The 25,804-nt window shown below is 26.6% G+C and overlaps 1 protein-coding gene across 4 annotated transcripts in view; it reads left to right on the forward strand.

Moving 5' to 3' along the window:
- The window catches only part of LOC107454899 (calcium/calmodulin-dependent protein kinase type II delta chain), a 105,646-nt gene extending 87,077 nt beyond the window's left edge, over window positions 1-18,569 (forward strand). For 3 of the 4 annotated variants that reach the window (XM_043042918.3, XM_043042919.3, XM_071183723.2), the window contains 5 exons: window positions 2,142-2,171; window positions 3,295-3,370; window positions 6,313-6,407; window positions 11,360-11,474; window positions 15,867-18,569. In XM_043042918.3, the coding sequence (XP_042898852.1) occupies window positions 2,142-2,171; window positions 3,295-3,370; window positions 6,313-6,407; window positions 11,360-11,474; window positions 15,867-15,996 (446 nt within the window). In that variant the 3' untranslated portion in view covers window positions 15,997-18,569. The remainder of the gene's footprint in view (window positions 1-2,141; window positions 2,172-3,294; window positions 3,371-6,312; window positions 6,408-11,359; window positions 11,475-15,866) is intronic. The other variant, XR_006225220.3, reaches the window with a different exon arrangement.
- Window positions 18,570-25,804: the final 7,235 nt, after the last annotated feature.

Raw genomic sequence — 25,804 nt, forward strand, 5'->3', positions numbered from 1 at the left:
ATTCTAAACCGGTTAAAGTCCATGAATAAGATTTTATTTTATATTTTTTCAAGCAAAAAAATTTTTGAAATTTATAATATCAAATTAACTTTATGCATATAGAAACAGTCCTGCTATTCAAACTATTCATTAACCAATATGCTTAAAAAAGTTTTGAGTGAAACTAATTTGAGAAAATTAATATTGGATCATAAAAATATTTATTTAGGAGTTAATGTAATGAGTTCTGAAAATATTTTCAAGACTGAAATTTTTATTAAATTTCCAAGATAATATATTTTTTAAATCCTATTTTGAATATTTCCGTTTAAAAATTTATTATATTTTTTAAATCCTATTTTGAATATTTCCATTTAAAAAATCTTTTCTTTGCTGTCAGAATCCCATCGTAATGTGTTAAGTAAATAATAAAATCAAAACTTGTGTTTCAGAATGTCAAATATCTAGATATCTAAAAGAGCGATGTAGTAAATATAGGGAGATACAAATACTTTTTTTTTTTCTATAATGTTATAATTTTTGTTATTTTTACACAAAATTATAGATACATAGCTTATAAACTTAATTTTTTTTAAAAATGTATGCAATCTTTCATTTGAATTAGTTTCATAAAATTCAAAATTAATTTGAAACATCTCTAAAACTTTTTTTGTAAAGGTTGTAAAAACTGCATAAATTTAGACAAGTTTATATCAAAAAAATTAAGTGTTGATAGTTTGCAAACTGCACAAAGATGTTGTTAGTACTGTATACAAATAAACTTTTTTACAGTAGTAACGAATTAGAAGTTCCTCAGTTATTCTTTAAATTTTTTACTAAATTACAACTTCTAAAATTAATTTTTGAGGAAAGCAGTATCGTTAGATTATTTTTAATGACCAGTTACAATAAAATATTGCTTATCACAATGTTGAAAGAATTCGTTGTATTTTGCTGTGTATATTTTTCTGTCAACAATTGTGTTGTGTTTGCTCTATATGGTTTGCTTGGGGTGTTTAACGTTCAAAAAAAAAAATTTTTTTTTTTTTTTTTTTTTTACTTAAATAAAAATTGTTTGCTCTTCTGGTTTTGTGTTGCACGGATATATTTTGTTGTTATTTATATTGTGAATTAAAAAGAAAAAAAAAAAAGCAAAATAAGATATTAATTGTGCAATTATTTAATCTTTGTTTTTAAAGTGGATTTTTGGTAACATTGTAATTTTGTCCTGTTTTTTAATATGTAAATGCCAGTTTAACTGCTATTAAGTGTATTTATTGGGATTAACTAATTATATATTACTCTTAATGCAGTTAACTTTTCTTATTTTGACGAAAGTTTGAGTTAACTCACGCAAATTAAAAATGCTCAGGAAACTAACCTGGGATTTTGTGATTAGGCAAGCTATTTAATGTGTCATAATATTTAACAAATACTTCAAATGTAACATAATTATTACATATCATATATTTAAGCTATAATATAACTAAAATGGTGGTTTACGAAATTTTTACAATGCTTCCTTTCATTTTGTATTGTTTTTATTTGCGAAGAATACTATAAATAATACATGAATGATAGAGTGCATAAATTAATGTTTTATTTTCTCAAATGCTGGTTCGATACCTTTTTGATACATTAAATTTGATGCTGTTATTATAGGGAAAGATATTTTTAAAAAATTGGGATTTATTGTTATGAAGTCAAATCAATTTCTAGTGTATAGATTTTAACTTAATAGAACAATGATGGGTGTATTTAAATCATTGTTGTATAATTTTAAACTATATTGATCTATCTATAAGTGTAGTTTTTAATCTTTTTTTCTTTTAAAAATATTGCAAATAACTCATTGCAGTTCAGCAAACATTATAAAAATTTAAGGATATGAATGTTTCTTGTGGCAAAGAAATGAAAACTTAGGAAAATATTAAAGCTGGTATGGTTTACATTACAGAAAATCAAATTTAGTTTTTATTTTAATTCTTGATGAATGATAAAATAGAAAAATCATGAATTAACTATTTCTCTCTTTAATGTTTAGAGTTGCTACAAGTGGCATGGATATTTCTGCCACTTATTAAAATGTCTGTTATTTTTACACTATATTGGTAATTATAACATTCTATTAATATATATTTCTTGTCTTGTTATTTTTGTAGCTTTAAAAAGTGCTAATGGACTACTTGATCGTGAGTATATATTTTCTACAATTTCTATACATAATCATATTTCTTTGAGGGTAGTTTTTTTATTACATTAAAAAAAATTCTATGATAAAGTAAACTATTTAAATGGCTCTTTTTTTTCTTTCATTAAAAAATTTTAAATAATATTATAGAGACACCTATTATTTCGTTAAAATAATTTCCTCAAGTCTAAAAGATGACAGTCTTTTTTCGTTTAACAGTATAATTGTTCTCATTGTAAATAAGCAGCATTTCAACCAACAACCCCTTCCCATGGCAGTTTTTTTTTTAATATTTTTGGATAGGGAAATGTTAAATTGGGAAAAATATTCTTTTGAAAGAAAAAAAATATTCTCAAAATTTTGATTTCTAAAAGGACATGAAAATTGAAATTTATATGGTTAGTGTTTTATATTTATTTATATACTTATTTATTTTAAATGTTCAATTCTTGTTAACAATTATTGAGACATATAATTTTTCATGAATCACTTTGATATTATTCATAATTTTGTTGTTTTGTAGTGTTGGTACAGCCCTTAAATTTGTTTAACTGGACTATCTATATTCATCTTCCTATAAATCACCTTCTTATCATCACCAAACAATTCTCCACAGTTTCTGTAGTTTTGTGCATTATTCACATCTGACTCTTCTTTTCTTTTTTAATTATATATAGTACAACTAATAATTTATCCAGTAGTTAATGTTTTACTAATGGCTGCATTTAAAAATAATTGCTTAAAATGATCAATTAACAAACTGAGAACTAAACATTTAATATTAATTTTCATCATCGTTTTTATGTAATTTCATAATTTATAATTATTACTAACTAGAAAAGAGATGATAATTCCATTTGTTTTTATATTTTAAATATATTTTTTGATTATATTTATTTTTTAATGGTACCCTTAAACATAATTTGATTCATTTATTCTAGGAATTTGACAAAAAAAAATTTAATTTACAATCATACTTTTATAAGTGTTAATTTTTTCCCCCATATTTGCATAAAAATCTGTTTTTACACATATCTCAAATAAATCGAAGCTAATTTTAATAAATTTTATTACTACTTGTACTTTATAGTTTTTAAAGAGTAATATATTAATTCTATTTTTAGCTCGAAAGCAGGAGGTAATTAAGCTGACTGAACAATTAGTTGAAGCTGTGAATAGTGGTGATTATGAATGTTACACGTGAGTTACTTAACATTTCACACATCCATTCTCTAAAAAGTACAATAATTACTTTGCATTCTAAAGTAATTTTTGAACCTTTAATTGCAACAATTTTTTTTTCTTGGGGGTTTGGGGTAAAATTATGCGCTATTAACATATTTGAATGCAAAGATATATGCAAATGCAAAGAAATTCACATAATTGTTACAGAATCTTGTTTCTAAAGTAAAAATATTTCAACTGACTAATCAACAAGAGTTATCAGAACATCAATATACTAAACATTATTATTTGAAAGTTAAAGCAATAACTAACCAAGAGAGCAAAAAATTCCCAAAGCCAAATATTTCCTCAAACACAAAATTTTTCTCAAAATTATAGCCCTTTTTTATATATAATGACTTTTTTTTTTAATATTTTTTGTAAAGTAAATTTTGTATATTGTTAAAAAAAATTGATAAAATTTGTTTCTTTAACAAACAAATTTTTCACAATAAATTTTAAGCAATTTTTTTTAACTAGATCATTCATTTCTCCAGAACTTCCTTAATTATGTCTCAAACCGCCATTTGTGCGATCGAATATGTTCTGTGTTACTTTAACTAGTTAGCATTCAGGATGATTCATATTATTCTAAAAAATATATCACTTATTAAAATAAAACTACAGGGTTGAAATTTAACATACCTGAAAGGGTCATGTTTGTGTTAAACTTCAGCTTTTTTTTTTAAAAAAAAAAATTCTAATTTCTTCAAAAGTTATTAAAAATTTTAAGGGCTTTTTGCAATTTTTTTCCTATATTTTGCTATAGATTACATTTTGTTTTACTGTGCTTAATCTGTAAAACTGAGAAACTTGAAATTACTAAGGTGTAGAAAAATGTACTAGAAATTCAATGGAGGAAAAAAAAATTAAGAATCGATTATTTGTATGAGAATTTTCAGATGTTAGATGTTAAATATAAATTATTACATTTATATTTAAAATTTTTCTAAAATATAAATATCTCAAAATAGATTAAAAATCTTTGTAATTCGAACTGTTACAAAATATAAAATTGTCATTACAGATTGTTAACTAGTAAAATTACTTGTCATTTATTCCTTCTTATTGTGTCACACATTCTATATTACTAAGTTTAAACATTTTTTTCAATTTCAATTGATTATTTTTCAAATCCAAGTTATCATTTATTTCGTAACAATTAACGCATCAGCAAAATCTTCTTGGGGGATGAAACTATTTTTTTCCAAGGCTTCACTAAAAAAAGTGAATTTAAGACCATGACCTACAAAAAAAACTGCCTACGAAACATCTTTACCTATTAAAAACCTCTTTATTTAAAGAATTCACTTGGTGGGGAAAAACATTTATAGTTACATCTGATGCAAAAATATTTTTTAAACAATTTCTGTCAGAATTTCAAATACAATATATTTAATTCACGATTCGTATATTATTCTGATTTTTCTTTTTTTCCAAAAATATTTTGTCCGTATTTATCCTATTTTTAGCTTTTTGTCCTGATAATGCTGTTTGCGTTCAGAATACCCCACTTACTAAGAATACAAATTTAGATTTTTAAAAAAGTAGTTTTCTGGAATCAAAAGATAAGATTTTTTATCGAAAATGCTAGTAGGAATTGCAAAAGTCTTGTAATTCTAATTTAGGAACCATCTACTGATTATATGCAAGGTTCAGGCATTATGGCCTTACCCACAGGATTCATTGCTTCAAACGTTTTAGGAATTCAGTTATTATGTTAAATAGAAACTTAATAAATAATTTTATCAAATTTTCATACTAAATGCAAGGGTCATCATATTCTTATTTATTAATTTCGGCAAATGAAGTCAAATATCTTGTCCGATGAAGTTTTGTTGCTTCAAAATTGTTAAACCTTCTCTTATATGTGATTTTAAAAAAAAGTGAATTCCAATCAACAAGACAGTAATCATATAGAATTTTTAAATGATGAATTAAAGGATTGTCCACTGAAATTACTTTGTTTTCATTTTAAGATTATTGAAACCCTACTTTAAAATTAGTTGGCAAAGGAAATCTTGAATTTGATTACAAATTTTAATTAAAACTGGGTTGTTTTTTTTCAATGCAACAGAAATATAAAATATTTCCATATATCGATTTGAGACTATTATAAAATGTGCAGTATTGATAAAATTGTACTGAATACTTTTGAAACTTTCTGTATTAAACAAAGTAATTCTAAAATTTAAAATAGTATGTTGCTGTATTATTCTTTTGCGATCAAATTTGCTTTCACTACGGTTAAAAGGAGCAAATTATAGTTCTTATTGTGCTGTTTATTTTTTTTAAAAGTAGGGTGTTATATGTACACTGCTCTAAAAAATGTTCTGATATCCTAATTTTTTAAAAAATGCCCTGATTTTTTCCTTTGAGCTACTACAAAACCTGTATAATTGTTGTTGATACATACCTTTGATGATACATCAATGTGTATTACTTCACATCAGTTTGTTTTTTAACTAAACACAGCACTAACCTGCCCGAGTAGAAAACGAGATATTTAAGTTGAGTAACAAATCATGCATTTTCTTTTGCAAATGAAATTGAGATATTTTTTATCAATAGTATGTTGTAAAATGATATCAATATGTGTTTAATATAATTTGTCACATTATTGTAGAAATGTGCACATTTTTAAATTCAGGGTGAGCTGGATGAATGGATAGCACTGAATTAATATAGCAGCCATTGTACAAAAATAAAAATATTTGTGGAAAATTAAGTCAGGATAGAAAAAAATTTAAGTTTAAAAGTTTCTTTTGATTCTATTTTAGAAATTATGTTTTAACTAATTGTTTAAGTGTTTTCAAAACATTTTACCACTAAGCATTTTTAATAATGAATTTCACATTGTGCTGTGTGTTTTCAATTTTACATATTATTTAAAATAAGATTTATTATTATTGTTATAGAAAATTTTGTGATCCTCATATGACTGCCTTTGAACCAGAATCCTTAGGTAATTTGGTAGAAGGAATGGATTTTCACAAATTTTACTTTGACAATGGTAAAAATTTAAAACATTAATTTCCTATACATAGCTGCCAACCCTACTGGATTTTCCAGTTAATTACTAGATTTCATTAATTTCTCTTGGTCTACTGGTTTAATAAAAAAATTCTCATGGTTTTTGTACATTTACAAAATTCCCTAAAAATGAATAAGTTTCCTAAAAAAATCCCTATTTAAATAGAATTTTTGCACATATTATTGCTTGATTGAATATATAAATAAGTATTACTAATACAGTTCAGAACCCGTTATCCGGAAATCGGAAAACCAAAAAACCGGAACGAAATTCAATAAATTTTCCTGCCATTTTCAAAAAAATATTTTTTTTCCTCATAAGATTTTAGGATTTTCCTTTCTTTTTTGAAAGATGTTTACCTTACCATCATTTTGGAAATAATCATTAGTGTATTACTTCATCGTTTTTTCTTCTTTCTAAGATTATTTCCAAAATGCTTTTTTTTTTAGTTGGGTTTAACAATAAGAAAAACTGCTTTTTGTAGCGATTCAGAAAACTGGAAAAATCAGTTATCCGGAATAGCAATGGTCCCGATCGTTCCGGATAATCGATTCCCTACTGTATATAATGAAGCGAGCCTCATTTATAGAAATCAATTTGAAACTTTTTTTTTTTGTTCTAAAATGTTCATGTGAATGTTTTTTTTGTTCTAAATGTTCAGTTTATTGTTATTCAGAACTCCCATTTTAAATTAATTAAAACAGGGTTCCCACGGTCCTTGAGAGTCCTTGAATTTTTTTTTGCTAAATTTAGGTCCTTGAAAGTGCTTGAAAAACGTCTTAGGTCCTTGAAAAACTTGATAGGTCCTTGAATTTGTCCAATACTGCCGACGGCCCTTTTTATAAAACACCCGCGGATCTTTCTCGTTCTTTCTGTTTTGTTCCCGAGCTCTCTCACGTGGTTTTTAACGCCACCGTTTCTAACCGGGTCTAGCGTCTTGGTGTCTGCCAAGCGCGCGGAGCACAGCAGACAATCAATGCGTTCGGGGCGAGACTTCTGTCTTCATCTTCTTCTTCTGTCATCTTCTGTCACTTCATCTTCTGTCGCATATGCTTAGATCTTCTTTTTTCTTATCAAAACTGGAATACTCTCGAATTTCGTAACAATATGTACCTTGTAGTTTTCAATAAATTTGCTGTTTTACCGTACGCACTTGTCCTTACATTTGCGTCATTTCAAAACTTTATTGTTAAGCGTATTCGCAAAGGCACGGCTTTGTATTTGTGTTATGTAGTTTAGACTAGTTATGCCTGGGAAGTGCTATTTTAATCCCCAATGGATGGATAATCAAGCTTATAAAGAATGGATTTTATCGATGCCCGAAAAGAAATTCAGAGCCAAGTGCCGATTATGCATAAAGGAGATCGATATCGCGAAAATGGAAGAATCAGCTCTGAAATCACACATCAAAGAAAGGTAAAACAAAAAAGCAGTTTCATGCCCTGAGTTCTCTTTTTCCAAAGACATCAACATCTAATTCATCTGGTGTAAATACTCCTTCAACATCGTGTGCGCCATGTGAAACAGAAACTTTAGTGGCCGAGGTAACATTGTCTTCTTATCTGGTCAAAAGGATATGTGCTTGATGCTGAAATTCTCTGGAGTCTGAAGTGCATCACTAGTAATTATTCATGTAACTTTTGTGAAGGGATTAGTAAATTGTTCTCCAAAATCAGGGATGAGATTTTTCCGCTTTTTAGCGGATTTCCGCTTTTTTCACTTTTATCACTTAAATTTCAGCTTTTTTGTCAAAAATTCAGATTTTTCTAAAAATTTCATTTTTTTTTTATAAGTATTCCGCTTTTTCAGAAAATTTACCGATTTTCCAAGAGAAACAGAAAATTCAAACTGCATAGCTACCAAACCTTTCTCATTTTTACTTATTTTAGCTGTTTTCTCTCTGTTTACCCACAGCAAATAAGATTTTCGGAATTTTTTACCCGCCCTCCAGATAGATCCGATTTTTGTAGTTCAGACGACGCTGCTTCTGACAAGCCTTTCAGAGTACCCAAGCCTGGAATCTGCTAATATCTCGATCTCATTCACACGATTTTAATATCAAACATAGCTTATCATATTTGCATGTTGCGATTCTGATTCACGTGATTTGAGTATTGTATGTTGCGATTCATATTTACGAGATTTAAAAATCCGATATTGTGATTCGTATTTACGCCTTTTTAAAAACCTATGTAGCGATTCATATTCACGCAAGTTTAAAATTCAATGTCTTGATTTGCTCATGCGGTTTATAATATCAAACATTGATTTTCGTATTTATACGTTATTTTAAAATAAGGCATTGGGATTCGCATTCACGCACTCTAAAAATTCATAATTCTTATTTATGCAATCTAAAAATTCCGCATCATGATTCGTATTTACGCGATCTAAAAATTATGAATCGTGATTTGTATTTACGCGTTTTAAAAATTCTATATCCCAGTTTGTATTTTCTCATTTTCAAAATCGTATATCTAGTTTCATATTCATGTGATTTCAAAATCCATAATTGTTATTCATATTCACGCAATTTTAAGATCAACTATCGGGATTCTTGTAAGAAGTAAAATTTTTTAAATTAGTTACTATAAAGATGACTGTTTTTCTAACTACGATCATTAGTATATGTAAGTGTTACAACATCAGGAAACTGGAAGGGAATATATTCAAAACTTCTGTGCTTGCAAAGAAGAAAAAATAGGATTTGTCACAAGATGTTTGAAGATGGACTAACGACTAAATATAGCAAACATAAAAGATATAGCAAACAAAAGCAATCACTTAAAAAGTGATTTAATTTAAATTTTTTTTTTTTGGAAAAAGAGTTAACTCATCATCAAAATTTTATTTATAATTGCTGTTATTTATGCTATAAAATGCAAAATTCTTATCAAATAAAAGACAATTATCTAAACAGTTGCTGATTGTCATGTAATTTTTCAAACTAAAATAGCAATTTTTGTATGTTAAGGAGTTACTATATATTTCTACTTCACTGTTATTGATATGTTTCAAAGGGCTCTAGTTAGATTAGACTATAATATGAACATAATGATTCAGTCCATTGTTAAAGTTTTTTTTTTCCAATATAATTTAAAAAGTAATATTACTGATATATTTGCTATAAATCACATAACAGTATTTATTAAAAGAAATGAAATATTAACGTATATTCTCAGTAGTTTTAATTTGCTGAACCAGGTAGTTTTTCAAGTAATAATTTTCTCTTATGTGTACTGAGGAAAAATATAATTTCCAGCTTTTTTTTTTTTCAATTGGTAATTTTTATTTTCACTAAATGTTAAGTATCAATGTAATCATTTATATAATAATAGATTAGTACCAATTGTATGTCAACACATTATTTATCACCTTAAACTGTCTGAAATTTATTATTAAAGGGTTGCGCTTGCGTAAAATTTACTATTGTGGAAATTCAGCTTTTTTGCCTTTTGGCTAATCTCATCCCTGCAAAATGTTTGCTGATAGCTGTATAGCGAGACAATTTTTTTGTAGTGCCACAAAGTGAGCCTATTTGGGCTCCTTTGGATTGGCACTATACTTCAAAGGGATTCTTATAAATGAGCTGAAGAATGTTGATTGCTACACTGTACTCTTTGATGAGACGTTAAGTCAGTCTCTACAATCTAAGCAGATGGACATTATGGTAAGGAATTGATAATAAAGTTTGCACTAAGTATCTTACCTCCCAATTTATGGATCATGGAACTGCAGAAAATATTTTGTCCTCTTTTTACAAATGCATGGATGATGGTTAAAAGCTCTCTAAAATACTTCAATTATCCATGGATGGACCCTATGTCAATTGGAAATTCTATTAGAAGCTTCAGTGTGAATTAAAAGAGAAATATTCCCACCAGGTCATATTCATTGGCAGTTGTGGATTACACATAACGAATAATGCTTTTAAACATGGTGAAAATGGGATATGTTCCTTCTAATTTTTATTTTCTGAAAGAATTGTTGCTGCATAACATTTAGAGAAGGTTGTGTAAATTATGGATGAATAATTTCTGAAACGATGTTTAATAGAGGAGAGGAGGGGTTATGGAATAGTCATGGAATATGGAATACCTAAGATTTAGCTCGATCTTTCATGCAGCCTTCATATGGAAATACACAGGATTAAAGGATTTCACCATTAACACCTCATTACCATTAGTTATAGATTGTGCTGAAAATGATTTTGTGAATTAATATGTAAAACCAGTAGGGTTGTTTTTAAAAAAATATAAATTTTAGTCCATAATACATATACTCTTTTCTCTCTATATAGGCAAAGCATTTAGGTATTATATTTGAAATTAATTATTGCCAAAACAAGCATTGTTGCTTCTAGTAAAATAGAAGAGAATAATTTTTAAAATTGGTCTTAGATTAAGGTCCTTGAAAATTTTGTTGAGGTCCTTGAAAAGTCCTGGAAAGTCCTTGAATTTCAATCTCATCATAGAGTGGGAACCCTGTAAAAACATTTTAGTTATTTTTTATGAATTAAATGCCTATTACTATTCAAAATTATGAATAAACATAATACACAACATTTCAAACATATTTAATGCCAATCATGACTAGAAAATATTGCATTTTTTCTTTTTTGATGACTATAAAAATCCCTATAATTCCTTATGTGTGAAATATTTGGTACATTTTGCAACAATTATCATGAAATTTATATTTTGTGAAATCTACTGGATTTTTTTCCTATCCATGTTGGCAGCTATACCTATATTATATTAACTGAATTTTATTAATTGTAATTTTATCATTTTCAACTTAATTATTGACTCTCTGATGCCATAATATTTGTAGAATTGTTAACATTATTTTGAAATTTGAATGTGAGTTAATTTAGTAATTCTCCAAATTATTCATCTATTTGATTTAAGTATTCTTATTTTTTTTTTTAGTTTTAGGAAAAAATAGCAAAACTGTTCATAGTACGATATTGAATCCTTCAGTACATCTACTTGGTGATGATGCTGCTTGCATAGCATACATAAGACTTACACAGTACATGGACAAGTATGTTGATTTCTTCAATTTTTTTTTCTTATTCTGTTGGTTACCACATATTACCAGAGATGCCAACTTGCTCCGGACAACAAATATATATTTTAAAGTGGTAGTTTATTAATTGTGATACTTAGTTTAATAAATCTAATGTAGTAGATTTTTATCCACCACTATTTCTAAATAATTCGTAGGCTTATGTAATTCACCACTTTATAGTACTTATGTCATACTATACCTTTTAAAAAGCAAGCAAAAATAGTCAAATATTTGAAAAATTTACCTTACAGTTATTTACCGTTTTTTTTAATTATTTTGGCGCGTCCGGAGCAGTTGGCATCTCTGTATTACTAGTATGTGGTAACCAACTAGTATTTTTGTTTCATAATTGGAGTATTTTTGTTTCATAAATGGAGTCCAAAAATGAACATTCTTCAACCTGAAAATTATAAATTTAAAAAAAAAAAATTTTATTATAAATTTTTAATAACTTTGCGTATAAAAAAGTATGCATTAAATGATTTTTAATTTCTCCTCCAAATCTCTGGATTTAAGTTTTATAAATTTTTTTACTGTGATTGAACTTCCAATCCCTCTTTTTAGTTAAATATCTTCCCTTTAAAAGTCTTCCCTTTTTAGTTAAATATTGGTCTCTCTGTATCCTAGAGACATCTTTGTTTATCATTCTTAGCTCTTTTATTTCTGTGTCTAGCTCTGTTTACTTTTGTTTCATTCACCAGAAGTTTGTTTTACTTTGAGATTGCCTATGTGTAACCACATCTTTTGTGCCCTTAAACTGTATTTATAGATTGGTTCGAAAAAGTCAGCCATTGTACAGAAAAATGCTAATTTCATAGATTAATAAGTATGCAAAATCTTATAACTCTTAATCAATATCTTTCGACCCTTTAATAGGCCAAAAGATATGAAAATTTGGCTAAAAATACTTAAATTGAAAATAAATTGTATTGACAAAAAGTGGAAAATTGACTAAAAATGCTTAAAATTCAAACAAAATATTTAAAAAGTCTTATTATTGATCAGCTAGTGAGAGTGCTTAAAAGCTACCATTTCTTACCAAAAACATCTGTACTAAATCTTAGTATTATAACTTCATACCTTTTCCTGTCTTTTCATTGCCAAAGTTTGGTTTGACTCATTGAGGGATAGAAGATTCAATTCTGATCTTTCACGGTCCCAATGAGGCTACAGAAGATATTAAGTTAGTTAAAATTTTAAATTTTTATATTAATGTCAGGGAAAGATTTGGGAAAATAGTCAGAGAATTTCCAGTGAAAAACGTTATTTACTGCAAAACCAGGATTTTCTGGAACTTTGACCCTCTGTTGAATTGAGGGATTTCACTCTTCCGTTTTCAATACTTTAATTTGCGAAATAAAGTATTTTAAAAAATTAAGTCTTTTGCTAGGCCGATTCTCATTAGGTCCATCCTTTAAATTCTTTTATTATTCTCAAGTGTTTCTGAAGATAAGTGTTGGCATTTAGATGTCCGATTTAAAGAAATTAAGAAAAAGAAGCCTTGAAATTAGATATGTTAGGGTCTTTTTTTTTTCTCAATTTTCGTTATCATGTTCGTTCGTTATTATTAAACAATTATATCATCGTTTAATAATTTCAAATAAATACAATAATTATTGCATACAAAATGTTTATTTATTTAAAATCTAATTTTAACAATATTTCTTAATGAAGAAATTTTGCCTAAAGTGGAATCATATCTGCTTTTTTTAAAAAAAATAAGCTCCTTTAAAAAAAAAAAAAAAAAAAAAAAAAGCTGAAGACTGCTTATTAATATAAGCATATGATTATTTTATGAAGCAGATTGCAGTTTTCTCTGATTTTTATCATATTTCTGATTCCCATTACATTTTATAAGTATTTTTTTTTTCTTTCACAATAAATTATTTTCATTTATAATTTTTAGGATAAAGATTTTTTTTTAAATTCAGTTGATCTTATTATATCCTGCCTTGTCCTAGATTTTAATATTTTTGTTTGTTAGCTCTTTTAACTCGTTTCTGCTTGGTAGCTTTTAAGTGTTTTTCTTTAATTTAATTAATAAGTTCTCCTTGTATTTAATCCTTTTCTTTTTATTTCTGATAATTAAGGATTTAAATAGATTGCTTTTTTTATTAATTTATTTTATATTAGGTTAGCAATTTTTAGTTTATTGTGGTATAGTAATATTTTTTTTGTTTCAATTTGACTTAACTTCAATTAAATCGGAATTGCTTATGTATTCATTCTCTTTTTTGTTGATTTGGTAGTTAAATTAAAAATAGTTTATTTTTAAATATTTTTTTTATTAATCTAGTGCTTTTAATCATAATTTATATTTTTCTATCTCTATATCCATCTTATTTATGATTCATTGTTTTTAACTTAAAATCTTAATTCAATTCAATTTTTTTTCTTCTGTTCCTAAAGACATTTGTCAATTCCTTAAGTGGGATTTAATTTCAATTAGATACAGATAATTATTTTTTGTTATAACTGGCTTTAAGAAACCTTTATTTTTTTACAGTAAGGTGCTGTAAAACAGCTGTTCCCAATTTTTTTCTATTACAGGACTATATATTTTTTTTTAAATTTCCACTTCTCTTTAAATGGCATTTTATTTTGAATAATTTTGTAAAGGTGATAGAAATAATTAGCAAATAATAAATTATTGATTGTATATAATTATAATTACAGATAGCAAAAAAAACTGTTTAAAATTGTCTCAGGTTAAAATTTCCTCTCACTTTTCCTTAGCGACCTTAAGATTCCTCAGAACCATTTGGGAACAGCTCTATACTATGTTTCTCTTAAATAATTATCTTTCGATTACATTATTTAATTTGAAAAACTGTTTGAAAAAAATATTTTAAATTGCTACAAAATTATTTTTAAATAATTTTTTATTACAATTTATAAGAATTTACTTCCTTCTGATGGTGATTGAGACTTTTTCTGCACAATCTCTGAAAAATTTAAGGCATTCGACTTTTCAACCCACTTCTGTGTGCATTGATCCAATTGTCATAAACTTTACATTTTTATTTAGAAAGTAAGCAAGAGGCTTAATTAAAAAAAATTTTTTTAGTTATGTTTTATGAAATAAAACCAAACTCTTTATTTCAAACAAGGAGAAAGTTATGAACAATAAACAAAAATATGTATTACTTGTAATCTTTGTTTGAAGTATGGTTATCAATATCTTTTTCATTGTGCCCATTATACTTGTTGTACCCATAATTGTTTACTAAATCTTGTGTGAAATGGGAAACTTTTTTCCTTCAACAATTTTTTATAGCTTATTTAAGTATGGTTGGGTTTTAAAAAGACTTTTTTTTTCTCGTAGCGACTTCTTTCTTAAAAATCTGAAAACATAAATAATGGTGGCGCTATCTATACTATCCTGTGAAATAGAAGCTTCTTAATATTTAAAAGTTAATTGACGTGTTTTGAATGTTTGTATGCAGACTTATTTTTCAAACATTGCATACCATTCCAGGGGTCTGTCCAGACATTTTGTGAAGGGTCCGTTTTTGTAAAATTGTGAAAAAATTACTCGTAATGTGTGAATATAAAATAAACGTTAAGTAACATTCTTTCAACCAGGGTCCGCTTTTGTGAATTTATGCAAATAGGGTCCGTTATTGCGAAAAATCTTTTTCAAAGAGTTTTTAAATTGTAAAGACTTACAAGATTATGCCTAACACTGTAAAATTATAATTAAATTTTAAAAAATAAACAGCAATTGCAGCTACTTAGCGATGCAACATATAAATATTTGGTATTTAGCATATACTGAAAGCAGAATGTTCATTTCGGACGAATAAAGGAAGAAGCGTCTGTCGAAGACAAAATTTAGTTTGTTTACTTCTGTCTCTCTTGCCCCCCCCTTTCTGGGACAAAACAATAAGGAAGATAAACAAATTTGTGAAGGGTCCAATTAAAAGATAAATTATTTTGTGAAGTGTCCGTTTTTAAGTTAAAATATTTTGTGAAGGGTCCGTTTTTATGAAAAGATATTTTGTGAAGGGTCTGTTAACGGACCCAAATTTCTTCTAAACAGACCTCTGCATTCTTTATTAGAAAATTATTTCATTTTGTTGCTAGAAAATTTAGTTAAGTTTTTTTTTCTTCCTAAATCTTCTGTTTTAATTGGGAGTCAGAAATATTTAAGTTTCAGGTGCTGTCTCCAATTTCATTAAAATATACTACACCATTTTACCCATCAAATGTTCTTTTCAAATAAATAACAGATGTCTTTCAATTTTTTCTCAAAATTAATATTTAAATTATATTGGAGTATCTCATTTTATTTGTTTGGCAATAACTAGAAGTAAATTATTTATATTGTTTTGAATTAATAATTGTTTTTCTGCTGTCTCACAGAAGTGGCATGGCCCACACATTGCAGTCAGAAGAAACACGTGTCTGGTCAAAGAAAGATGGGAAGTGGCAAAACGTGCATTTTCACATGTCTGGATCTGCATCATCCCCATTTACAGCAGTTCACAAATAGAGTTTCTAATCAAAAGACACTGGATTGCAGTCAATGAGTGACTTGCACTAGCTGTCTGAATCAGTGAAATCACCCCACCTTGGCATCAACAGATTTTACTGTAAAACCTTTTACAGGAATGTCCTCTTTCAAATCTTTCTGCTAAGTTACTATTGAGCTGGAGGGGAGCTGTATGTTGGATGAAGGTGTGTGATCATTTTTAGAATTCTGATTGTTTTTGTGTCCTGGACTTTTTTTTTTTTTAAGTAAACCTTTTTTTTACCTATAATGTGTGCATGAGATGCTATGAAGTGATTGACGAATTCATTTTGTTTATTTCTATTGTGAGGTATTTAAAAGAGATACATTTTTACAGGATTTACTATGTTTTGATTTATAAAAATTATATATATTTTTAATTTTAAATATTGGAATGTTTTTAATGCTTTAAAAAATCATTTTATTTAAAGCTACATCAAATTTTTTTCTTACGCAGACAAATGCTAAGATAACTATTGAAAGCTTTGATGTTTAAATATTTGTTTTTACTGAACATTCTTTCATATTTTGCCCAAGTATATTTTATTTAAGAAAAACTAGTCTTGTCAGTACCAAAGATATTTATTGAAAAATTATTAGATTTTTTTTATTTATTAAACGAAAATTGAATTATGAGGATAATTTATTTTTAAAACTGTTATATTGTGTTATAGTTTTTATGAAATCTTGTATAAGATGTGCATGTATGAGAGTGAAATATGCCTGGTGGCACTGTATGTTTACTTAAATTTATCCAGCAGAACAAAATTTTGAATTAAAAAAGTGATACAATCCCAGACCTGCCTTTATAATCGAGCTCTAGTATCTAGTCATTTAAAATTTCCTAGAAAATTCTTAAATAGAAAAATTCCATTATTTCTGGTAATACCTAGTTGTTTGAAACCAGTGACTTCTTACATAATGAATTGCTTTTGTGTGTCTACACAGCATGTATAAGCGTTGTATACTCTGAAACTAAGTGTATTTGAAGTGCAAAATTGAGGCTCAGAGGTTTTTCCTCCTGTGATCTGAAGTAAAATTTTACAATTGAGACAAATCACTTTGCAGATGGTGCTTCTCTATGAATTGCTTCATCATCTCAGGGAAACTATTTCAGCAGGCAGGTCTGTTTGTTAGGCAAGAAAATTTAATTTACCTAGGCACCATCAGAATTCTAATTTTACAAGTGTCTTTTAAATTGATGTATTCTCTTTTATTGCTTTAGTTTTATTTTTTATATAAACCAAACTTTATTTCTTTTTATTATTATTGTGTATATATAGATAAAGATATTTCACTATTAGCCATTGAGTTTGGTGCAGCTTGTTCTACTTCAGATTTGTGCCAAAAATTTACAATCAGTTTTACATATTTTATAGTTTGCAGACTAGGTAATGTTTTTTTTTTTTTTTTTTTTTGGTAGTATGATTGTGCCCTTGGCAGTTTAGCTTGTATTGTTGTATATGTGCAACCAAGTTTTAAAATTTCTAACCAACACGTTACTTTATATTTTTATCTTTATTTTACCATAGATTGATGTTGTTGGAAAACATATGAGCCTAAGTTTAATAACACCATTCAAGTCAAAAATATTATTTCATAGATATCTCTTTATTATTATTATTTAATTTATATATATAGATACATACGTACCTGTGAAACCTTAGTAATTTGTAGCTGCGGACTTATTTAGATTTCCTAAAAGATCTTATCTCATTGTTCAATCAAAAAATTTCGTGTTTAGTGTTTTTTTTTTTTTTTTTTTACCTAAGGATATTATCAGAAACTTTTTTAATTGTAAAATAAATAAAGTTAAAAATCTTGTGATAATTTAATATTTATATCATGTTTTAAATTATTGAGTTAGACACAAAGTAAATAATGCTTATTTCATATTTAATAATCAGTTTAAAATGGCTATATTTTTTTAATTTATAACTCCTGAATTTTCTATAAAATTGATCAAAAATATTTGTCATCTCTAAAACTTGTTACACCTTTGTGAATAACATATAGGGCCAAACTATTTAAAATTAATTGAATGAGTAATAAACATTAAAAAAAAAAACAAGAAGTCCAATTAATGCCAGGTATTTAAGTATATAATTACTTGAAAATTACTACCTAAAATCTATGGAACTTTTCTCGTTGGTAGCTATGAAATGATACATTAAAGTCTACTTAATGATTTGAAGTCACTTGTAAAATAGTCATCTGCTGGTGCCTCTAATTTCAATTCCTTTGAAGAATTTTGGTTTGTGTGCTGTGTAGGGGTGGTGACACTGGTAATGTATAAATCTTAAGGCAGCTCTACTTCTATGACTGAATAACTTAAAAGTGTGTATAGTATTGAAATCTAAGAGCCAGTGCGAATTTTTTAATAACTGGTCAGATAATGTGGCATAGTTCCGTTTTTTGAAGAATGGTTCCTTATCTCTTCTTGATGTCTATTTTGTCAACTCTCCAAAAAAATCACATGTTATTACAGTCGGTCAATGTTTGACCATTATATTGTGCATCGATCGATTGATAGGTTCTTTGCTCAACAGAGAATTTTTCTTGATGAGCATTTGTATGTAGTTGCAAAGCTCTTATTCATAAACTGCTGTAACAACTTATACTTATCTAGTCATATTGTATTTGGTTTATACTTTTTAATTCCCCCCCCCCCTTTTTTTTTTAATCTGTCCCTTCTGTTCTGTATGGAGTTTTTCCCTCGTCTCTTTCATTGTATTTCTGTGAAAGTGTGTTTGTAAGGATTAATTGTTTTACAAGGGATTACTGAAAAATTTTGCACTTACCCATGATACATTTGTCTCAAAGGCAAATTTTATTTTTACTGCTTGTAGAACACATGTTTGTCAATCCTTGTACCAACATTTGAAATTATACCTTTATATTTGTCTTTGATATTGAAAACTGAACAAAATGAAAAATTTTAAATCATAACCTTAAATTAATATTGTTAGAATATAACTGGAAGAAAAAATAAAATAATTCTTAAAAAGTAAGTTTAGCTTCTCTTTTTATTAATAAATAGGATGCAGTTCAAAGAATCTTTTAACCATTTGGGACTTTGACAATAGAAAGTTTCTCCATAAATCACCATTTTCCTGTTCAGTAACATGAATATTATATGTTTTCAATTAAAATTTTTATGTGCTGAAGATTGCAGATCTACTTAGAGAAATGGCCATCAGCAGCTTAAAAATAAGGTCTATTTGTTTCCATTAAATATTGCAAAAATGCATCTACGACCAATATGAATCTTTGAAAAAAAATTAGAGCGATATTATAACAGGTTTTATAAAAAATAAAAAAAAAAGACAATTTTTAAAAATTCAGTATGATATCTTGCAATTTTACGCATTCTCAGAAGTATTTAAATAAGGCAAATGCATCATGAGCAAGCTGCAAATTTTTTAACTTCATACTTTATCAAACTTGTGCTTTTTATTATGGATAGTTAATTTTTTTATTATTACTCTAACTCATCTTTAACGTGTGAAAAAAAAAAAACTTATTGCCGTGGTGATATGTTGAGCCCTCTTTGCACACTGCCTTATCATGCTAGCAAGGATTAGAATATATTCAGCATTTCAAATGCTGTTTTATATTATACATAGGAAAATATAAAATTGTCTAATGGTATGCTTTATGAACTTATTTAGTTGTATTAGTTTTAACAACTATATCATTGCGTGAATTTTTCTGACAGTTTCACTTAAATCTACAATTTACTAAGCTTTGAAGCAAAGATTTTTCTCCTCTTCTATATGTATATGAATTTATATGACATACAATGCATGGTGATTCTATTTGTAATTGTTGTAGATAGTAATATTTAAAAAAAAATTATTTGTTAATAATCACAGCATTGTAAATTGCTTATATGGCTTAATTATTTTCGTATCATCTGGGGTTGCCAACAGTTATCAATTTTTCATGCTTTCCTCAGCATTAACTAGCATTTTAAAACTGCAAAAAAAAATTCTGTTTAAATCTTGCAACTGTTCATCCAGGTGGTGAAAGTATTTATTAATTGACCCATGCTTAGGCTTTTAATGTTTGAATTATGACTTCTCCAACTATAAATAAAGTATTTTTATATTTGGTCTGTCATTAAAACTATGAAATTTACGATTTGTTATACATTTTATTTATTTTCTATTAGTAACTGGATTATTATATAAGAAATATTTTTTTATAAATGTTTACTTTAGTTTAATATTTTATCAATTCAAAATTCAGAGCATTTCTTAGAATAAAACATCTCATACAACTTTTTTTTTATTTATTTATTTTTTTGCTTTCTCTTACTATTGGTTTTATTATTCTCTTACTACTGGTTTTATAATTTAGTAGTTTGTTTGTAAAAAAAAACACATTTCCGAGAGTTATTAATTCTATACCATATCTAAAAAAGAAGTCTTTATCACTGTTTTAAAACATCGATGGTATAACATTCTATGCTGCTAAAAATTACCTTTTTTTAATGAATTCAATCACATTGCAATGCTCGAGGAAATAGTAGAATATTTCCCTTGTTGACAGCATAAAAATACATTTTATGGTTGGCATCCCTTTATTATATTTAATAATTTATATGTGGGTGGGTGCTTTTATTTCTCTCTTACATTGATAACTAATTCATTTTTTCCTCTCTTATTTAAAAAAAAAACTTCATTTTTCATGAAATTTATTTCATAAAGCAAATGAAAAAAATCTTAGCATACATGGGGTTTCCCATTTGATAGAAAATGCAATGTTGTTATATATATATATATGTACATATAATATATATTTGCTAATAGGAAAGAGAGTGATTGTTATTTAAACTAATGCTAAGTCCTTGGGTATGTTCGTAATCTGCCACTCTGAGTAAAAAACACTTTGCAAGTCTATCGCATGCTGATTAAGAATGAGAATGGATTGTAATATGAAGGACGATAAGCTTATTTCGGACATACCCTATCTTTTCAAATAATATGCAATTTTATTCCACACTTGATCCCTTTCTGTGTAAAGCTGTCTTCTCATTTTGTATGAAATGAGACTATTTTATCTGATTACCTCTTTGAGCATAAAAATGTCATTTTTACCCCTCAAAATTAGAACACTTTTTTCAGGGGTGGCGACATAAATCCACCTGTTGGAGATATCCATCAGTTGAAATATTAACATCAAAATTTCCCCACTCTGGCTTTGAAATGTGCAATTCCACCATTTGCGAATATCATATATAACAACTTAAAATGCTAATATTTCAGTTTTCGAAAAAAAATTGAGGCCTTCTAATAATTTATTAAAGTAACTCTTGAAGTCATCCTCCAGTTTTCTTTAACAGGGTGCATAGCGTTTTTAAAAAGTGCTTAAAGGTGCTTTTTTTCGTTTTTTAAAAGCCCTTAAAGATGCTTTTTTCAATGGATGTTTTCAAAAAGTGCTTAATTTTTCCTTTTTGAAAGTGATACTTTTTACTATGTACAAAACCGTGCTTTTCACATTGTTCTATTCAACGTTTTCGCAATCCATTTTGGCATACTAACGGTACATAGCATATGAAAGCCCCAATAATTTTACATGTTAGATGAAATACTTGCGAGTCCGTCTACTGGATTTGATGAGATTATTGCACTCTCATGTGCAAATGCTGCATTTTGCAAAATATTCTCAATTTCGTGCTTCATTTTCGATTTTCTGAAATTGAACCGAAAAATCTATCGATCTTTTTATGGTGGCTAATATAATCATGTAAAGTCTTAGAAAATAATTTCGCATTTTATTGATGCATATAGTGCTTAAAAATATTTTTTGAGTGCTTAAAAAGTGCTTATTTTTTGTTGAAAGATTTGGCTAAGCACCCTGTTTAACTTTCAGAGGTTTGAAAAATTTTATAAAAATTAAAAACTGGGTGTTACAGATGTAAGGCAATATATTATCTCTGTAGTGGCCAGATTTTTTTTTAATTTTTGAAAACATTTTATTTTTCTTAAAGCTTAATAAAAAATGTAAGTAAGTTTTGAATGGTGTAAAGTTATTTTAACGAAAATTATGAGTACTGCTTGATTTTTATTTACGGAGGTGTATGAATTTAAAAGTTGGCAAATGTGTCATTCATAAAGAATGGAATTGTATTTTTATAACTCGTTTAATTGTAAAGATAAATATGCACACCTGTTTGTAGTGTGTGCTTAGGCCAAAGAGACAAATGACTTATTTTAGACACTAAAATTACTAATTGCTAAAAAAAGTGGTTCTCTTAAACATGGAAAAAATAGCACAGGTGAGGTAAATGTAACGCCACTCCTGTCATGTTCCACATTAAAATGTATTATTTGATGCTTTTTGCCTCCTAATGTAAAAAGACCTATATTGTGATTTAGCGATTTCAATTTCTAAGCTAATATCCTGTATAAGCAGAATTTCAACTTCACATCTGCATGTTATAAGCTCAGTATTTGCCAAGTTTATGTACACGGAGTAGATTGTTCCATATTCACTCTGGACTTACTTGCAAAATGTTTAGTTTCTACTAGTTTATTGAAACAAGATGCCTTATCCTTTGTACAGAAGAAACTCTTGTTCACTCTTTTTCTTTCAGTAAATAATTTGAAGTCTAGAAATTAGGTAAAATATTGATGTAAAAATCAAATCTCCTATTTATATCATATTTTAATTATATCATTCTCATCTTTACTATTTAATCACTAAATAACTCTAATATATAAATTAGCTTAAGAGGATTTTTAAAAAGAACAATTTTAATAGAAATTTGTCAATTTTTTTTCGCACCAACTTGTATCTTAAAATCCATGTATTCTTAAAAAAATATAGGAGAAAGTGTGTTTTTTTTTAATCAATTTATTTTAAATGTAGGCTTTTTGTGTAAAACGAAAACATAATAAAACCGAATAACACTTTTTCAAAAATGTGTGTTGACTCTAATGCTTTTTTGAAAAGTGGAAATCAATTCATTCAATTTTCATTTGGATGGCTCTAAAAAATATAACATTTTCATTTCATATTATTCAAAATTGTTTTTTTAAATCATACTAATCTTGCAAATTTTTCAATATACAAAGAACAGTTCTAAAACTAATTGATTTTTTTATATTAAATTAAGTATCAATTTGGTTTATGGAATATGTTACTATATAAGAAAATAACTTAAAACTCTGTTTCTTTCAATTCAAATTATTTTCTATTTGTGATCGTTATTAAATCTAATTATTTTTGCTAGTAAAAAATTCTATTATTAATCTCCTTCCTCCATTTTATTTATTTCTTTTTTTTTAAAAAGAAAAAACAGGTTTTAAAAAATTAACTTGCAATATATATTAAGTTATGTTTTTCCAGTGCACAAACTACTTAAGTAAATTCTTTAAGGTGTTTCTTGTACTTTTCATTCATTAATCTTTAGCTTTTTTTTTTTTTTTTTTTTTTTTAATCTTTATGATTTCTTTGCCATTAATTTTGGTCCATGGATATAATTTTTGTTCGATATTTATTATAGTATCATGCAACTTAAATTGCTTAAAAATTATGCTTTGGACTTATACTTACATTAAACATTAATAATTAAGAGTTAAATAACATTTTATTTACTATGTTTTAAGCAAATTGTTGTATTTGTAGCTTAATTTTTCTATATCTAGTATTCCTATACTATAATTTTCCTAGTTTTGTATTAATTAAATTTTTAAACTGAAAAAGTTTTTTTTTTCTTTTTCATTCAGCATTTTAATTTGAATACATATATATACACAGACATTTTTAAGTGTTCCATTTAAAATCTTATAACTTTTTTAAATTACTATTTTAGTGAAGCCCGTTAAAAAGGTATTAAATAATCTTTTATTGAGAAAAAATAACTATGGCTGATAATTAAAGTGATTCATTTTCAATTTTTTTAAAAAAAAAATATTTATTTAGGTAAAAGCTACTTAAAAAATTATGTTAAATGAATAAAATCTTTCTTTTTTTCCAATTGCAGTTTAAACCTTGATAGCTTTTTGATAAAGTCCTGGTATCTACTGCAACTTTATATTTAGATGTGTTTTTTTTTTTTTTTTTTGTATTATTATTTTTTATGTGTGTTTAAGAGGTTAAGTTATACGTATTAAGAGTACGGAATTATGTGCTCTTTACTTATGCAATAAGTTTAAATATGAATTTGAATACTGTATTTCATTAGTCTTGTGGGCATTTGAACTCGGTAGATGTTGATTTTTTATGTTGTCAACAATAAGATTTTGAATATAATATTTTTTAGATTTATTTCTCATGAAAAAAAAATTATAGGGAAATGTATAAATTCTCGACTGATAGATTTTAACGTTAGAAATTATTTAAATTTATATTATTTTATGTATTCATTTCTATGAAACTAAATAAATTAGAAAACAATATCTAAAACATTAGTTATTTAAGCTGAATCACTTATTCTGGATCATGAAGATTACATCCTGTTATCACATTAAAAAAAGCTATCTTTTATTTTGTTCTTTTTTTCTGATAGGTTCTTATTGTAATATACTACTTAATTTTTTCAGAACAGTTTTTGTTTCAGTTTATATCATTCACAAAATATCAATATTTCATTAGTTATTAGAAATAATTTATTAAAGGCATATTCTTTGTCGCATCAAATGCTAATTAATATAATTAGTGAATATTTATTTTGTGATTTATTTTATATTAAAACATTAAATTCATAAAGCACTTCTTTTCTTTGCCTCAATAAAATAAGTTAGCTTATTTATTTCAATTCTTGATAGTTAAAAATTATTAAAATGACAATCTGTACAAAAGTTTTTAAAAAAAGATTTTCGATACTAAATTAGCATAAAAGAACTTAATCGAGCTTATTAGCCAGAGAATTTTTTAGTTGTAAAGTTTTCATAATTCTTATGTATTGAGAATAAGGCCAGTATAACTGCTTAGATCTTGTACTTTAGGGGAAAAGGGGGAGTATAACCATTTCCATTTTACGTTTAAAATTATAATTTTTATAATATATAAAAATGCTTCATTCAAATGAAATAATGAATACATCTATTTTTAATTAGCACATTTTTTTTTAATATTCTTTGTATTGTATTAGTAAAAATCAAAGTAAATTAGAGAAATATTTTATTTCCTTATTATCTTTAGGATACATTGGAAAAATGAATTTTTGTGCGTATATTATTCATTTTTATTTGTTTATATTTTTGTGTACTATATGTGTTTGGTTATTTGTGTCTGTTTCATTAAACATCACTTATTTTCTTCTCTTCCTTTTTTCAAAACTGATCTAAACATTGCAATTGGTTAAATAAATATAATTATTAATCTGATCTGTATTTTCTCATGTACAATTAGTATTTGGTTTAAAAATGTATATAAATTGGAATCCCTCTTGAAATCATCAATATACAGAGTGGCACCATGCCAATTTATACCTTTCAAATGACCATATATTATCAAATTAAAAAAGAAGGTAATATTATCTATAAATACACTAAAACAGGCCACTTACTCATTAACATTCTAAAGTTTAGAAAGATGGCCTCCATTTTAATTGAAACTCTTAAAGAACTTGCTGGACACCCACCTTCACAAGTCATTGTCAACAGATGCAATTTCGTCAATGATGGCTTGTTTAAGCTCTTGATTGTTCTAACTATGTCGCTTGCCTTTTTGTCTCATTTAATTTTGCTATTAATAACTTTGAACTGAAGAATGTGTGTCCATATCAACTGACCCTATAAGTTCTTTCCTCTTCCATTTCTCACCTAACAAGAATGAG

Source organism: Parasteatoda tepidariorum, chromosome 7 (genome assembly GCF_982258835.1).
Source record: "Parasteatoda tepidariorum strain Cologne lab strain chromosome 7, Ptep-v5.0, whole genome shotgun sequence".
In the NCBI taxonomy this organism is placed as follows: Eukaryota; Metazoa; Arthropoda; class Arachnida; order Araneae; family Theridiidae; genus Parasteatoda; species Parasteatoda tepidariorum.